Here is an 18,708-nt window from a genome sequence, read left to right as displayed (position 1 = left end):
TCTAGAAGCTTGAAAGTGGTTCACTGGTCCCAAGAATTGAGTCCAGCCAATTCTATTGTGCTGAATGGATGGGGAGAAATGACACCTGAATGTCCTGAGTGGAGTGTGGTTCCTAAATTATCAGTGCTTGTGCTTGATGCATCAATAAAATGATTAAAGAGTAAGGATTATTTACCTGAGGCTGATTGTTTAATAAATCTGATCAAGCACAGACTATACGTCATTTTTCAAAGTTTATATATTTGACTAATTATAAGGGCCAGCTGGACCATATGAAGCGCAAAGGTGAATTGGGAGACCTTTACGTAACTCTCATACTTTAGAATCACAGAGATTTTAGCTTCAAGGGAGCTGAGATATTGCCTTGCTGGACTCATCCACATGCTTCTCTTCCTTTACTTCCAGCTCGCTTTTCAACCCACAAACTAAGCAAAGAACACCATACCTTTCTGAAAACCTTAACTTCCTCTCACTTCTTTGATCATTACTTTACTCTACACTTTTAAAATTAGGTCACTTATCCTCTTGATGTTGTACAAGTGAAACAGCAAAAGAAATGGATTGGCAATTGCTTCAACTTGAATGTACAAAAATGCTTAGTCAGTATTATTAAATAATTTTGCAGGAAAATTGGAAATAACATTCATGTCCCCTAAAAAGATGACAGAGAGTTAAATATATTGGCACGGAATGACGGCTACAATAAATTAAGTAAAAAATTCAAGACCAAACAGCACATTGATGAATAATATTCATAAGTGAGTGTTTACTGATACATATAAAAAAATAATTTTTTTTGTTTTTTCAACAAATATTAAGTGTGCCACACACTCTTCTAAATTTCAAGATTTTGATGGGAGACACAGTTCCTACCCATGGGTGTTCACAGTCTGTTGGGGAGATAAACGTTGTTGTTCAGTCTCTCAGTTGTGCCCAACTCTTTGTGACCCCATGGACTTCAGCACATCAGGCTTTCCTGTCCTTCACCATCGCCCGGAACTTGCTCAAACTCATGTCCAGTGAGTCGGTGATGCCATCCAACCATCTCATCCTCTGTCATCCCCTTCTCCTCCTGCCCTCAATCTTTCCCAGCATCAGGGTCTTTTCAAATGAGTCAGCTCTTCGCATCAGGTGGCCAAAGTACTGGAGCTTCAGCTTCAGCATCAGTCCTTCCAATGAATATTCAAGATTGATTTCCTTTAGGATTGACTGGTTGGATCTCCTTGCAGTCCAAGGGAGTCTCAAGAATCTTCTCCAACAACACAGTTCAAAAGCATCAGTTCTTTAACACTCAGCCTTCTTTATGGTCCAAGTCTCCCATCCATACATGATTTCTGGAAAAACCATAACTTTGATTATATGAACCTTTGTCAGATCTTAATAAACATTAATCAGATAATAATATAATAAAAACTGTATGTGTGTGAAGTATATATGCATAGAAGTCAGTGTGTATATTAATATAAGAAAAAAGGCTAAAATCACATACAGAAAACCAACAGGTATTACCCATGAATGATCTTTTTATTTCTTTATTTTCAGCATGCTGTAAATCTTCAATTGCCATCTCTTTCTTTTGTAATTAGAAAAAAAAATAGTTGGATTTACTCAGTTTCTTATTTAGTTTCCTCATGCCTATGTCAGGCTACCATTAGATTTACTCATCAGCTCTCTTCTGTCTTCCCTTATGATAAAAAACAACGTTGTCTACTTCCTGACTTTAGAATGCATAATAGTGTACTGCTTTGACACATGTGAAAGTAACAGTAATAAGAAGTAATTGAGAAAAAAACCAGTCAGGCACATACCATTTTCTGAGAGACATGGATGGCTATCCAAGGCAGGGGAGCAATGAGACCCATCTTCTACTCAGGGCCCAAGAGAGCTTACACTTACTTGTACTTGGCAATGCTTTTTTAGCAACCCTCTGCTGAAGCTGAAGCATCAGTTACATGGCATTTTTAAAGATTTGTTTATCTGTTTATTTACTTGTTGACATTTTGGCTGTGCTGGGTCTTCGTGGCTACACATGGACTTTCTCCAGTTGCAGTGAGTTGGGGGGTGGTACTCTAGTAGCGGTGCATACTCATTGCATTGGCTTCTCATTGCATTCTCATTGCAGTGGCTTTTCTTGTTGTGGAGCACAGGCTCTAGGATGCGGGGGCTTCAGTAGTTGTGGTGCATGGGCTTAGTTGCTCCACAGCATGCGGGATCTTCATGGACCAGGGATGGAACCCATGTGCCCTACATTGGCAGGAAGATTCTTAACCACTAGACCACCAGGGAAGCTCCCATTATATCTTAATATGAAAGTCTTAGAAAGACTACTATTTCTGATGAGACATTTCTTACAAAGAATTACAGATAAATAACTTGCAAAATATTTTATGCTTTGTTATTTATAATTTATTTTTGCATTTTACAACTGTTTCCAATACATTTAGTAGTTCTTATGAAATGAGAGTGAAGGTTCTGCCATCTCTTCTGACATTCAGAGAATCTCTGATGAGACCACAGTAAAGGCTCAAAAAGTAACAGGGACTTGGCCGCCAGGAGATTTGGAAAATGACCTGGCCAATGTCCACCATAAAACACTCCAAAGGCTTACTGTGAAGCATCAAAGTTCCTTTAAAAAGTTGCTTACATTTTTTTTTTTTTTTGGTAAATGGTACACACTCATGTTTATAAAGAACATTGTCCAAATAAGGAAAAGAATAAAGAAGAAAGTTCGAAAATATCCCCCAAATTCCATAAGTGTTAATGTGGTGAGCAAATTTCTCTATATCTCTATCCATGCACAGGGATGTACTGATATAATACTATATAAATAGGATTATTTGCTTCTTTTTTTAAAGCAAAAATGAAACAGGGCATATAAAGCTTAAAAATAAGGACAACTCAATTTGGGAGGTGAAGATCATGAGATGCCTCGTGTTAAGAGGACTTTGGGTCCCAGTGACGCCCCATTCTTTGAACTAGGTGCTCACTTTGCAAAAATGTAAGCTGTACATTTCTGATTTATGTACTTTTTCAGTTTGCATCTTATGTTTGAGTAAAATTTTTTTACATAAAACTCCTTGATTAAGTAAATCAATACTCTAAGCAAATGAAGGAGAAAGTAAAGGAAACATATATAATCCTAGAACCAACTAAGTCTATTTTCATGCTTTAATTTCAGTCTTTAATTTTCAGTATCTTAAAATTTTATCTGTTATTTGTTAATGCTCTTTCACACAAACTTAATAGGAAACTCTAAGTCCTAGAAAGGGTAAATGGTCTTCATGTTCTTCAATGTATTCAACATAAGTTACATAGTTTTATAAAGAATCTTCATGGTAAGTGAACATAAATTGGGGAAATCTTTAGGTGTAGCAACATATTACAATATAGCCTGCCCTGGCTATTACAGAACCCCTCAGCCAATGAGCCATACTTTCTATGAACTGATTAATAACCAGTGTCAGTCAGAAACATTAAAGTCATATAGATAACACCATAACAGTTTAAAAGTAAGATTTATTAATTATATACAGATGTAATTTTTCTTTTGCCCTCTATTTTATCCATTTCTTAAAACATTTCTATACATGTTCTGGGGCTTCCCAGGTGGCACTAGAGGTAAAGAACCAGCCTGCCAATGCAGGCGACATTAAGAAAAGTGAGTTCAATTCCTGAGTTGGGAAGATCCCCTGGAGGAGGGCATGGCAACCCACTCCAGCATTCTTGCCTGGAGAACCCCACGGGCAGAGGAGCCTGGCGGGCACAGTCCACAGGGCCACAAGGAGTTGGACACAACTGAAGGGACTTAGCAAGCACAGCATACATGTTTTATTATATTTTGATGTCACTTTTGAAACCAAAATAAACACAGCAATTAAAGAAATGAGGAAATTAATCCAAGTACTTTTGTAACACAAGTTATAAATCCAAACACAGCAAATTTCAGAATGCAAACACCAAATTTCTCCAAATAGATATATACCTGCCCTGCAAGGGTGGAGCCACAACAAGGCGGGGCTGACTCAGGCTGGTGGGTTTGGGGGGAGTCTGGGCTCTTCATAGACCCAGTAAGCAGCTGTTTGCAGCCAAGTCCTTAGGAATCCAGGATGTCTGGGAAGATTATCCACACATGGGACTGGTAAATCCAAAGAGCAAGGCAGGAAGTAAAAGATGGGTAATGAGAGACACTCATGAATGAGGAGTACTGGAGCAAGAAATGAAAGGGAGGAGACAGCGAACTTGGACTATCATAAGCTCCACTGGAAGCTGAGAAGTCTGATTTATTCCTGTGCCCACATTTACAGCAGGGCATTTAAAGCTGCGTTAAAGGCTAAAACTCTAAACTATACCATTTTTCCCGCAATCACTCTGAGCAGCTCCTCAGAGACTTTGTCCATCTTGAACCTATTTAATTTCTAGGTTATGCAGCTAATTGGTGTCTTTATTCTAAGTCTCCCATCTATCACATTGATTTTACAATCAACATTAGGCTTAATCAGCATCAACTTAAATGGCATTCCATCCATCATCCCATGCAAACTTGCTCTTGTGTCTTCTCACCAAATGGGACTTATTCAGCATCTATCATGAATCGTCTGTACCCAGGAGACTGATCAACAGCATGAAAATTTGAATTGAGTTCATATTTTGCTTATTTTCAGCTTTGTAGTTCCTTTAGTTATCAAGTGTAGTTCACAGAAGACAACAGACAAATGAATGAGAGACTATTCATCTTCATTCCACGATTGATATGTGCAATTTATAATTTTTAATGCTCTTGATGTCATCTTCAAGGAGAAACTCAAAGCTAACCACTGCATTCAATTACCTAAAACTTGTCAGCACGGTATCCCTTTCAATCAGCATCATACCCATCCTAATTAATAAAATCATTTAGATTTTTATTATATGTGTTTGGGGTTTTCTTTTTTCAAGAAGGAGTTTTATATCCTCTCATCCTCCACATCTTTCCATTCGTTTTATCAATGTGGCTACCAGTTATCAATTATCAAGAAAAGAACACTGTAGCCATTAGTCATTTATAGTTATATCCAATCTGTCTCTTCATGTCACTTTCAAACTTCTAGAATCTGTGAACATATGACTGTAGGTGTAGATAATCTCCTCTGATCCTCTGAAGCCAACTTCTTTTAAGGGACATAATCAAAACACCACTTTATATTGTCAGCCTCCATGCTCTTTCCAGAACACAATGAATTGTTGCTCACTTCTAAATACCTTATTGGACTTTGGGTAACAGACTATAGGAGTTACCTATTATATATATGACTCTCAGACTTTTTCTTCCTTGATATATGCCTTTATTCATTCAACAAGACACAGAACCTACTATGTACAAAGTACTATGTTGATGAAGTAGGAATTGCAGCCAGTGGACTTTTATTCACTTTTCTTGAGCCACCTGCTTCAAGTGTGAGGGTCTTTGCTTTTCTTTTTCATATTTCACATCTAATCAGTGGCCAGTGTATGTGAAGTTTTCTTTTACATTACCTTCTTTTTTTTCCACTTTCTTCCCACCATCCTATTTTAAATCCTTACCATCCTGTACCTAGATAATTTCAAAAGCTTCCTTCCAATCTGTCTCTGCAAGGTCTCCAACCTAATCAAACACCTTACTTTATAGAACCAATATGTTATAGCAACATATTAATGTAATTATCACAATGATGCAATAGAGGTAAGAAGCATTATTTGCATTTTGTAGATAACAACGTTAATTGTTAAAGAGTTTTTTTTTTTTTTAAAGTCTCAAATCACATAACTAATGCATGGTTAACACAGAAATTTAATTCTAGGTCTGAATACATCTAAACCCTCTTTCCGTAACATCAGACTAACTCCCAGTTTAAGGGAATTGTTTAGGGGAAATCAGCCAGAATGGGAAGAAAGGTATGAATTATGCTGGCACGAAAAGAACAGGAAACCAAACAAGTGACATGGAGAAGGAAGAACAGACTCGTACCTGGGACCAGATGGGCTACAAAGAGGAAAGAAATGTCCAAGACTTTTTGGTAGTTTTAGACAGTGGGTCATTGGAGGTTTGGCCTGGCTTTGCTTCCTCTATGTCTTGGAAAGGTGTATGATGAGATGGTTTAAGAAGCAAGGGCCAGAATTTGTTCCCAATCTGGCACTAGCCCTTACTAGCTGCATGTCCTTAGGAATACACTTAACTTCTCTGTGCCTTATGTCAAAATAATGGGGATAATAATAAACCTACTTAAAAGGAAGGTTGAGGATTTTTTTAAAATTTATTTTTAATTGAAAGATAATTGCTTTACAATATTGGTTTGATTTCTCCCATATATTAACATGAATTAGCCATAGCTATATATATGCCCCCTCCCTCCTGAACCTCTCTCCCACCTCCCACCCTTTCCTACCCCTCTAGGTCGTTACAGAGCCCCAGTTTGAGTTCCCTGAGTCATATGGCAGATTTCCATTGGCTATCTATCATATACATGGTGGTATATACGCTTCTATGCTACCTTCTCCACTCATCTCACCCCCTCCTTCCTCCCCTCTGTCCTTGTCCATAAGTCTGTTCTCTATGTCTGTGTCTCCATTGCCGCCCTGCAAACAGGTTCATCAGTACCAAGGCTGAGGATTATTAAAATGCTTACAACACTTGGAACACAGCACATATGTCCTCAATATTTATAAAATATTATTTACATCCATGCATTTCTTTTTCTTTCAAATAACTTAACACTTATATAGAATGGATTCAGTTATTTGCATTTCCTTTAAGTTTATAAATAAAGCCAAAAAAAGCAACGAGAGGTCCCAGCCCAAGCCAGGCTGACTTATTTGGTATAACACCCAGCAAGCCCTGACATGCTCAGGATTCTAATGAGGTCAAGGAGACGGTTTTTCATAGTGTCTTTTCTCTTGGATAAGTGAGAGAACTGATCACATTTGCATGATGAGAAACAAGACTGGCTTCCTTTTCATCATGGAAGGGACTTAATGAAAATCCAACCTATAGATTCACTCTCCTTATAATCAAAGACTGGTTTTTCAACCCCCTGTTCTCTGCACAGAGCTCTCACTAAGACGAAAGGTGAAGTATGGTTCCCTTTGCAAAAGCCGGCCAGTTAGGACACTTTCCCTACAAAACTGTTACCATAACAGTGTTTGCAGTTAAGACGAGTTCAGTTAGACCCAAGCATTTATTTCAATATACAGTGGGGTAATTTTTCCAACTCTCCAAATAATAACTAATCAAAATAGCCAGAGGATGGCCTGGATGCAAACATGCCAACAATCTGCAGTCACTCTGTTGGTTTCCACCATCCCTTCTCCCTACTCCATAGGGAAGTTTGCTTCTTCGGAGGTCTTTATACTTTCATCAGGTTGTGCTACTGCATTTAAGTGATCTCAGCCCCTGACTGTCTCCGTGTTTTCTCCATAAATACTGTACACAACCATCACTATGCTTATGTGTATGTTCATGCTTAAGACCTGTTGGCAAGGGACTCTTGGCAAGGCACTCTATCTGCATTTCAGCCCTGTTCTTTTTAATCCTTAAAGGAATGTTCCCAGGCTAATTAAAGAGAAAAGCAGAATTATTATGCCCCAAGAATTCAGGCAAAACATTCCCAATCACTAAGAAGCCCTATTGAATCCTCGTGCTGGACATGCGGATTCTCAGCCATCCTGCTGGTTTAGGAGAAATGGGGTAGGTCTCTATGAAGTTCTCTTCACTGGATAGGTAAGCTTCTAAAATGGATGAGATGATAAAAGGTACCAGGTGTTAACTAAGGAAGGGAAAATCTGACCCTCATCTTTGCAGCTTTATTTCTGTGGTCGGTTTGCTTATGAGTAAGTGAGATAGAACAGATGATAAGGCCAGGAAGAGAAAGGAAATATTCTTACGAATCCAGCTTCCAGTTTCCCCTCTTCTGAATTGTTAGAAAAGCAGACTTACTTCTAAAAATTCCCACATTCCTTTCATCAGCACTTTCTTCATTCATCTGGATTATAAACGGAATAATCATTTCCCACACATCAGCTGTGCAGTCAAATAAGTGTATTTCAGGCATTCTCTCTATATAGTAATAGGTTTTATTTTCTCCCAAATGTTATATAATCATATTATTACCAATGTCCTTCATCCCTTAATCCCTTAAAGAAAAGTTTAGTGTCTTCTGTGTTACAGCAGCTATTCCCCTAGTATCGAGAGCAATGGCGAAGCAGCGGTTGGAGAAGGCACACGGAGAGCAGAGACCTGAATTAAACACACAGTCATTTCCACGGCGACTTCTAATGCCAAGTCCAAAGACCTCATTTCCATTTCAGTGTCCCTAACCCCAGGAACATTTGCTCTGCTAGAGTGAATCAAACAAACTTCTTCCAAACAAAGTCACAGAACACTTCCTTTCAAACGTGGGCTCCTGTTGCCACTGCCTACATATGCTAGCTTTAAAATGAAAACAACATCTCTTAGAAGTTTGCTCTAGTAATGTTTAATGTGCAAATGCCTCCAATCAACAGTGAAGCTCACAGAACTGGGACGACTCACTAGTCAGAAAAGAAAGCTGCTTCAGTACGAATGGGTTTGAACCCTCACATGGAAATATCAAGACAACGGGCAATTATTTCTATGAAGGTGTCTCCTGGAAATTACAATGACATTCAGAGGAAAAGAGTCCACTTCAGACACTGTATTTATCAGGGCTGAGTCTCAGGTCACCGCGGGGTCTGTCCTTGCCTGGCAGAGCAGCCCTCATTAATTACAAGGCAGCATTACTCCTGACACAAAAGAAATTATTTTTCAAAAATCAGTGTGCTGGTAGCAAGGGTGTTCCTGCTCTTCCACTGAAAAACCGACAGCTCCCCAGAGCTCAAGGGACTGTCGGTCATTCTCAGGTTACCAACAGCCATTTTCACCAGCACATGCTAAATATTCTTTCCCAGGTAGCAGACCAGGTCTGCCAAAAGCTCCGGAGTTTCTTACCATTGTGATCCGATCTTCCCTCCTTTCGGACTCCGGCTGCCAGGAGCTGTTGCTGGTCCGCTGCTCCTCCAGCCACCGGATCCTCTGGAGGCTGAGAATGTCTCATGTGGTGCGAATGTATCACCACCGATTATATTTCAGTCCCTCAATTGCTAGCCTTGATGCTTTGGAAATCAGCCAAACCAAGCGCAAAGAGAAAGGGCTGCAGCTTGCAATTCAGAACTTTCCCTAGAATGTGCTCTTAAAAACATGGGCCCCTCATTTAGCATTTGAGCAAATATCCAGGGCTTGCTACATTCAATTGCACTTCTCTCGTTTTCCTTTTAAACTGACTTGGGTTTTGTTGCTAGTGGAAGGAAATTATAGCAAGAACTCAAAGCTGACCCAGGGGATGCAGAGCTGGTGCAGACTTCCACAGGCTTCAAACCTGACAAGAAACGGCTGCTACTCCAATCAGAGATGAGAATCCTGCTGAGATGGGGAGGAAGGCAGAGGGACAGTGCTGGCGAGCTGTCTAGGGTGACAGCATCTTGATAATGGGCAGGAGTCTGCAAAATGCTCTGAGGAACAACCATGGAACCCAAGTTGGCTCTAAATCATTTGGTACCAGACTGTATTATACAAAGAGGCAGAGAGCGAAGTTCTATCAAAGGAATCTATGAAGCACAGCCTTATCTTGAAGGATGAACTGGAAGTTCTTCAAAGGCAGAAGCTCTTCAAAGGGTCTGCTAAGACCCTTTACATCTACTGGGTTACTCAATCATATTAAACTATTTATTGTTGTTTAGTCACAAAGTCAGGTCTGGCTCTTTTGCAACCCCATGGATTGTGGCCCACCAGGCTCCTCTGTCCATGGGACTTCCCAGGCAAGAATACTGGAGTGGGTTGCCATTTTCTTCTCCAAGGGATCTTGCCAACCCAGGGATCGAACCTGCATCTCCTGCACTGGCAGGCAGATTCTGAGCCACTAGAGAAGCCCCATTAAACTATTAGGCTCTTGCTTTTCCTACATTTTGACAACATTTTAAATTCTTAAAAATTTTATTTCAGAAGGATTTACTCAGACAACTAGCACACAGCACAGGCAAGACCTCAACTGAAGCTCAGGCCAGAACTCTTTAAAAAACAGTACACACGAGCCAAGACATCTATCAACTGCCAAATTGTTTACCTGCCTTTCCTTCTCCCACTTACTGTGAACTCCTGCAGGTAGCGTCCATGTTTGTTTTATTCACTACTTTACCCCTAGCATGGCCTCTACTCCACTGTAGGATATTAGTTGGCTGAATTAATTAACTTTCCATAATCATTGGAAATGTTGGCGGAGACCCACAAATTGGTAAAATTCCCTTTGCTTGGAGCCTCATGTGTTGGAGGCTCGGGCTGGGTTCTTTTCATGGCTTCTTTTCCTCTCACCAGAAAGGTTCATACACCCTAATATGGTCAGGCTTAGAAAGGGCAGGGAAAACTTCCAGCAGAGTTAAATACTTGTTCTAAAGAAAATGCAACTCAAGGAATATAATTCATGCTGATGGCCAAGGGTTCTGATTTGTTCAAAGAGTTCATGGCCTTTATCAAGCCTGACAGCATCAAGAAGAAGTTGTGCATCAAGAGTTCAAGAGAGCTATTCACAACTTCCTTCCCTGTGGGCAACAGTCATTTAGAACAGAAAAGGAGACATGGTAGGCAGGTGAGGCACCCAGGTGAGACAACACAGCCCACTCCAGTGGCCAAGAGGTAGCTCGATCCCTGCATACAGTAGTTCTAGATACTTACTGAATTCACACAAACCTTTAAAGAACTGCTCTGGAGCTCTGGAATGCCAGACACATCCTCAAACAGAAAGAAGCCAATGCTGCCTAACTGGAGACTCAGCTCATGACTCCATCTCTAGGTCCTCTTCCTAGGACACTCCACCAATTGTTCCAACCATTCCCTGCTCTGTGCCCAATTACAGTGTCCTCAGATGGAGTGAGGTGGTGAATTCAACCGCAGAGTGGCCAGTGAAAGAGTCCTTGCTCTCCTATTTCCAGTAGCCTCTGTCTTTGTAAACAACAGAAACCCCCTACTCTGGCATTAATGAAGTGTCTCCCTTTTCTTCTCCTTGTTCTCCAAGGTGTAGTCATTCCTTCCTCCATCAAGAAGGCGCCTCTGATGGCTATGACATAGAGCAATTTCTCTGCCCCATTCCTGGCATTCACTTTTGTCCCAACCATTTAATACACTGTCATCTGACACTTCTTGGACATCATTGTTCTTATTTTATTTTTTATTTTTAGGTATATCTTATCATTTAACCAGCCAGTAAAGATGTATTCCTGTACAAAATTTGTGAATGGCATCCCACTGACTAGAAGATGAAACTAAAACTACTCAGCATAGCATTTAATGTCCTTCATGAACGGGCCCCTTATAAGTTTCCTTCCCCACCACACCCCTGCAAGCATAGTCTGCTTTAGTCACAGGAAAAAAAAACAAGTGTAAGTGAAAGTCACTCACTCATTTGTGTCCGACTTTCTGTGATTCCAAGGACTGTAGCCTGCCAGGCTCCTCTATCCATGGAATTCTCCAGGCGAGAATCCTGGAGTGGGTAGTTGTTCCCTCTCCAGGGGATCTTCCTGATCCAGGGATCAGAATCCAGGTCTCTCGCACCACAGGTGAATTCTTCACTATCTGAGCCACCAGAGAAGCCCAAGAATACTGGAGTGAGTAGCTGTTCCCCTTCTCCAGGGGATCTTCCCAAACCAGCGATTGAACCGGGGTCTCCTGCATTGCAGGCGGATTCTTCACCAGCGGAGCCACACTCCATCTAATTCTCTCAAATTTTTATGCTCACTCATGCTTCCAGGCATTTGCACACACCAGGTCCACACAGAGGCTTGTGCTCCCCTGGGTCCTCACTTTTCGTGCCACCTCTTTTGTTTCTCCTGAAAGAACTCAATAGTCAGGTGAAGGCTGGAGGTCTATTAAACATCAGTGTGGACCTCCCCACCCATGTTTGTGGCAGAGCCAGGCACAAATCAAACTAGATTTAGAATCAGTGATTCGCCTGCAGTGAGTGTATTGGCATTATTTTTCCGTAAGAAAAATGGATTTTTTTTTCCTCAAACAAATTACTATTTTGCAGAAACCACAAGAGAATATGAAGAAGGATTTCTGAATAATTGTCTCCCTGTTGACTGAATCAGGTTTTTATTGACATTAAGAGTCGCTTGGACACTTGTGCTAATCGAAGTTGTTAGACTTCTCAGCTTGGTGTTGTCAGAACGAAATGAATCACTGAAACACAGATACCTCACTGATGCACAGTCCCAGACAACATCAGCAAAAATGTCAGAAATTTCTGGAGAGTTAGAAGCAGAAAGGAATTGACATTTTTCTTTTTTTTTTTTTTTTAAAACTGTAATTTGTATATTTTTATTTAAAAATGTAAACATCCAAAAAGCCAGTCTTTTTGTCTTGAAACACCCCATCCTCCCACAAACCTCCCGTAACAGCTGAAGTATTCAGGTACAGCAATAAAGTTTCAGACCCAGGGGCAAAAGGTCCAATGGAGAGCTGCCCCCACCTTCTTTGAACCTGAAAGAGTTCAAGCAAAGAGAAACTCTTTTCCAAATGTGTACAAATAGTATTTCGTGTTTTCTTACAGAGCAAATCCATTTGATCCATCTAGTGTAACATTTATTGGACCTTTAAAAGACATGTGAAGTGTATTTGAGATGCCCAACAAGACATTATCATCTCCTTCCAGACAATGCTCATTTATTCATTTACTCAGTACTTTTAAATGCTGGCCCTGCATTAATAAAGAGTTTGCTTGGCATTCCAAGACAGTAGCCAGTAGAGACTGGAAGCATCACACAGCTACTGCAACACCCATTTCTCACCACCACAATGCAGGGTGCCCCTGTGGGCAAGAATGCAGAGGAAAGGAGACAGCAGACTCCTAATTATTCCATAGCAGCAGAGTTAACCTGCCAACCCTCTCAAAAGAACTGAAGGAAAAGTTTGGAATCTTGTTCGGTATTTTTGCAGTAAGCACCTTTGTCACAAGTATTTTTCCGCACAGTTAACTAGCCTTGGACAATTTTGCCATGAAAGGTCTAAAGTCTTGTTTCAACTGGTTGAAATGTTAGCCTTTCTTCCAGTTATTGATGGCTTCAATGAGCCAATGGATGATGATGGTCTACCCCAAGAACTGATTTTCGTATTTTGAAACATGCTACACCGGAGGAGAAAAAAGCTGAGAGCCTCGAAGACAGAGAGTTGAACCCACATTTTCCACAGAACTTCAGAATTATCTACCAAAACATATGTGACAATATGCTAAGAACAAGCAAATAATGGAGAGGTGTTCATAAAACAATACAAAAACTCAGTTAAAAATATGCATCCTAGTGTTTAGAGACTGATCTCTCTCTTAATGAAGGAAGAAGTTTTAGCAAAACAGAAGAAGTGTGAATGAGGAGACAAATCAATAGGCAAAAAAAAAAAGTATAAAATCTTAGGAGCAAAAGACTCCTGAGAAAAGTGCTTAGTACAAGCCACAAAATAAAATCAATTATTCGCAAAGTAGACCACTAGACCATTCAGGTATGACCTAAATCAAATCCCTTATGACTATACAGTGAAAGTGAGAAATAGATTTAAAGGACTAGATCTGATAGACAGAGTGCCTCCTGAACTAAGGATGGAGGTTCATGACATTGTACAGGAGACAAGAATCAAGACCATCCCCAAGAAAAAGAAATGCAAAAAAGCAAAATGGCTGTCTGAGGGGGCCTTACAAGTAGCTGCAAAAAGAAGGGAAGAGAAAAGCAAAGGAGAAAAGGAAAGATATTCCCACTTCAATGCAGAGTTCCAAAGAATAGCAAGGAGAGATAAAAAAGCCTTCCTCAGGTATCAATGCAAAGAAATAGAGGAAAACAACAGAATGGGAAAGACTAGAGATCTCTTCAAGAAAATTAGAGATAACAAGGGAACATTTCACACAAAGATGGACTCAATAAAGGACAGAAATGGTATGAACCTAACAGAAGAAGAAGATATTAAGAAGAGGTGGCAAGAATACACAGAAGAACTGTATAAAAAAGATTTTCATGACCCAGATAATCACAATGGTGTGATCACTAACTTAGAGCCAGACATCCTGGAATGTGAAGTCAAGTGGGCCTTAGGAAGCATCAATACAAACAAAGCTAGTGGAGGTGATGGAATTTCAGTTGACCTATTTCAAATCCTGAAAGATGATGCTGTGAAAGTGCTGCACTCAATATGCCAGCAAATTTGGAAAACTCAGCAGTGGCCACAGGACTGGAAAAGGTCAGTTTTCATTTCAATCCCAAAGAAAGGCAATGCCAAAGAATGCTCAAACTACCGCACAATTGCACTCATTTCACACGCTAGTAAAGTAATGCTCAAAATTCTCCAAGCCAGGCTTCAGCAATACGTAAACTGTGAACTTCCAGATGTTCAAGGTGGTTTTAGAAAAGGTAGAGGAACCAGAGATTAAATTGCCAACATCCACTGGATCATCAAAAAAGCAAGAGAGTTCCAGAAAAACATCTATTTCTGCTTTATTGACTACACCAAAGCCTTCGACTGTGTGGATCACAATAAACTGTGGAAAATTCTGAAAGAGATGGGAACACCAGACCCCCTGACCTGCCTCCTGAGAAATCTGTATGCAGGTCAGGAAGCAACAGTTAGAACTGGACATGGAACAACAGACTGGTTCCAAATAGGAAAAGGAGTACATCAAGGCTGTATGTTGTCACCCTGCTTATTTAACTTATATGCAGAGTATATCATGAGAAACGCTGGGCTGGAAGAAGCACAAGCTGGAATCAAGATTGCCAGAAGAAATATCAATAACCTCAGATATGTAGATGACACCACCCTTATGGCAGAAAGTGAAGAAGAACTAAACAGCCTCTTGATGAAAGTAAAAGAGGAGAGTGAAAAAGTTGGCTTAACATTCAGAAAACTAAGATCATGGCATCTGGTCCCACCATTTCATGCAAATAGATGGGGAAACAATGGCTGACTTTATTTTTCTGGGCTCCAAAATCACTGCGGATGGTGACTGCAGCCATGAAATTAAAAGATGCTTGCTCCTTGGAAGGAAAATTATGACCTATCGAGACAGCATATTAAAAAGCAGAGACATTACTTTGCCAACAAAGGTCCGTCTAGTCATGGCTATGGTTTTTCCAGTGGTCATGTATGGATGTGGGAGTTGGACTATTAAGAAAGCTGAGTGCTGAAGAATTGATGCTTTTGAACTGTGGTGTTGGAGAAGACTCTTGAGAGTCCCTTGGACTGCGATGAGATCCCACCAGTCCATCCTAAAGGAGGTCAGTCCTGGGTGTTCACTGGAAGGACTAATGTGGAAGCTGAAACTCCAATACTTCGGCCATGATGTGAAGAGTTGACTACTTTAAAAAGACCCTGATGCTGGGAAAGATTGAGGGCAGGAGGAGAAGGGGATGACGGAGGATGAGATGGTTGGATGGGATCACTGACTAATGGACACGGGTTTGGGTGGACTCTGGGAGCTAGTGATGGACAGGGAGGCCTGGTGTGCTGCAGTTCATGGAGTCGCAAAGAGTCGGACATGACTGAGCGACTGAACTGAACTGAACTGGACTGATTCACAAAATACTGGCCTCAATCTACGCACATTTTAAATATATTCAAATATTTTGTATTTTGCAATAGTCTTTTTAATTTTGTTATTCATTTCTCATCTTTCATTAGGTCTTTTTTAACGTCTTTCTTTTTTCATTATTTTATTCTTTACTATAAAACTACCTTACTGCTGATTAGCTATGCAGTGAAAATGTCCGTGGCAGAGACGATTATTGTGAAAGTGCCTAGAACAGTTGGGAACCACTTATCTTTCGCTGTTTCTCCCATCTCCAGGTTTAACCCCAAGTCCCATCCTCCTATATTGCCTTGATGTCTCACTCTATTACTGAATGAGTTTAGCCTCACCTATCCAGTTTCCCTGGTGGCTCTGTGGTAAAGAATCCGCCCACCAATGCAGGATATGACGCAGGATACATGGGTTGGATTCCTGGGTCAGGAAGATTCCCTGGAGGAGGAAACGGCAACCCACTCCAGCATTTGTGCCTGGGAAATCCCATGGAAAGAGGAGCCTGGTGGGCTATAGGTCATGGGATCACGAAGAGTCAGGCACAACTACAAAAGCAAGAACCCATCCTTGCCTAGACCCGTATCTGCAGCCAATTCAGGCAGTACGGCTAAGGAAAGCTCAACACGGACCAGTGATGATAGAATCCTATAGAAATAATCGCATGGGCAAGACAGTGCTTTCAAGTTTAATCTCAAGCAAACCCACTCATCTAAGAATCATACAGCACTTGGGATGCCTTTCAATTTCTAATAGTGTTTCAAAGGTTTCTGTTTCAATAGACTGAAATTGATGTTGGCAGAGGAGAATTAGGTCAAGGCACTGAGAAAAAGAAACCATCACATCCTAAAACCACCCAAAGATTGCCAAGTACTTATATTACGAGAATAGCTACATAGGAAAAAACATAGTTCATAAGTAAAATATTTACATTAATGTCAATTATGGTATTACTTACGAAATATAAAATCATACAAGATAGTTTCTAACCATGAAAAGTGGATACATGTGTTCCCCATCCCGATCCCCCTCTCACCTCCCTCCCCATCCCATCCCTCTGGGTCTTCCCAGTGCACCAGCCCTGAGCTCGTCTTATGCATCCAACCTGGGCTGGAGATCTGTTTCACCCTTGATAGTATACTTGTTTCAATGCTATTCTCTCAGAACACATGTAAATCCATGGCTAAATAAAGAAATGTAATTAAAAAATTTTTTTTTAAAAAGTGGATACAGTAATGAGAATGGAAGAGCAATAAAATGTGAGTGCCCTCGGGGAGGGAAGCAACAATCAGATGTCAGAATCCTTTGCGGGGTTTAAACTATCTAGTAGAAGGCATGAAGCCTGTTTCCTAGACAATTCTGAATTATAGAAACAACTGGCTGGAGGCTTTACAGTCCTATTTCTTTTCTTCGTCTGTCACAGGTTATATTCCTGTTCTCCCTTTTTACCACAGGAGGGAGCCACAGCATAATAAGGGCAGAGTTCTTCAGTTTTCCCTGAGTGGTAATATAAAATAATTTTTCATTACCACATGTCAGTTACAACATGGCATAAATCAGCTGTCCCCAGCATTTTGGGCACTAGGAGACAGGTTTCATGGAAGACAATATTTCCATGGACCAGGAGTGGGGATGGCTTGGGGATAACTCAAGCATACTACATTTATTTCTATTCCCAGGTGTCTCAGTGGTAAAGAATCCCCCTGCCAATGCAGGAGACGTGGGTTCAATCTCTGGGTCAAGAAGATGCCCTAGAGTAGGAAATGGCAACCCACTTTAGTATTCTTGCCTGGGAAATCCCATGAACAGAGGAACCTGGAAGGCTCCAGTCAGCGGGGGCATGGAATCAGATACAACTGAGCATGCACGCACACACTGACTTATTTCTATTGTTATTACATTGTGATATATCATGAAATAATTACACAACTCACCATAAAGCACAATCAGTAGGAGCCCTGAGCTTTTTGACCTGTAACTAGATGATTCCTTCTGTGGTGATGGGAGACCGTGACACCTGATGTGTGATGCTTATGCCCGGTCTACTCTGTAATTTCGTTTTGGTTGCTTTCACTGCAGAAAAAACCCTTCACAAAAGTTAGGATGTTGGAAGTGGAAGTAGGCTTTTCAGTGTTTTTGTGGTAATCCCAAAATATTCTGCCTTAACTTTAATCCAAAATGTATGGAAGTTTGAAGTTGTCTCAAACATACTTTGAAGGCCACCATCATTTGCAGTCTCAAACAGTTGATCCTCTTCTAGCATGGACAAATGCTGTTCACAAATGGGTCATGGATCCATTCCTTCCCACTCTAGGGGTCTTTCATGGTAGGGGAGTAATGCTCAAACTCTTTTGAAAATTGAGACAGGTGATCATGCATCTAGCTGGGAGAGAGGAGGCCCTCGCTCAGTCTCTTTCAAAAATCTCTGTTAATGTTTGAAACATGTCAAAAACCCAGTGTTCACTCATCACACCTGTAACTGCAGATTGGCTTTGACTGTCAGTCTCTGTTGACTTGAACATAGTTTTCATTCTCCCCTGAAGTGACAGACTGAGATCGCTGAGCAGGTTGAATATGTCACACAAGTAAGCAAGTTTTGTGATCCATTCTGTGTCACTGACATGTGCTGCCAGTGGTGACTGTTTTTCTAAAAGAAATCTCTGGAGTGTCTCTCATAACTCAAAAACTCTGGCCAGTGATACCTTTAGAAAGCCACCTCACTTCTGTGTACGAGAAGACATGTGTGCTCCGTGTCCACCTCCTCACATTTGTGTGAACAGACATGAATTGATTGCAAGTACTTTAATGTGATCATTTTATTCACATCCTGCAAAACATTGTTAACATCAGGGGACATTTTTTGGTTAGCCACCATTTCTCTATGGGTGATACAGTGCACAGACTCACATTCAGAAACGATGTCTTTGACTCAAGCAGTGAAACCAGAAAGCCATCCAGTCATGGCAGCCACTCCATCCATGCATATATCAACACAAAATGACTAGTTCGGTTTTCTTTATATGTAATTATTCAAGGACTTGAGAAGTTCGGCAGCTGTGGTGTTGGTTGGCACAAA

General features: G+C 40.7%; 1 protein-coding gene across 4 annotated transcripts in view; it reads right to left on the bottom strand.

Annotated features, from left to right (window-relative positions):
• PLD5 (phospholipase D family member 5) overlaps positions 1 to 18,708 on the bottom strand; it is a 374,767-nt gene that overhangs the window by 273,916 nt on the left and 82,143 nt on the right. For 2 of the 4 annotated variants that reach the window (XM_043924364.1, XM_043924363.1), the window contains exon 1: positions 8,978 to 9,267. The exons of the other annotated variants lie outside the window; for them this stretch is intronic. Coding sequence is in view for 1 of the 2 variants with exons in the window: in XM_043924363.1 (XP_043780298.1) it covers positions 8,978 to 8,980 (3 nt within the window). In the remaining variant the exon portion in view is untranslated. Of the gene's footprint in view, positions 1 to 8,977; positions 9,268 to 18,708 lie in introns of those variants that run through there. 4 annotated transcript variants of the gene reach the window in all.

Source organism: Cervus elaphus, chromosome 14 (genome assembly GCF_910594005.1).
Source record: "Cervus elaphus chromosome 14, mCerEla1.1, whole genome shotgun sequence".
In the NCBI taxonomy this organism is placed as follows: domain Eukaryota; kingdom Metazoa; phylum Chordata; class Mammalia; order Artiodactyla; family Cervidae; genus Cervus; species Cervus elaphus.
The sequence above is the reverse complement of the archived record's forward strand: the minus strand, read 5'-3'. Positions and strand labels throughout refer to the sequence as shown.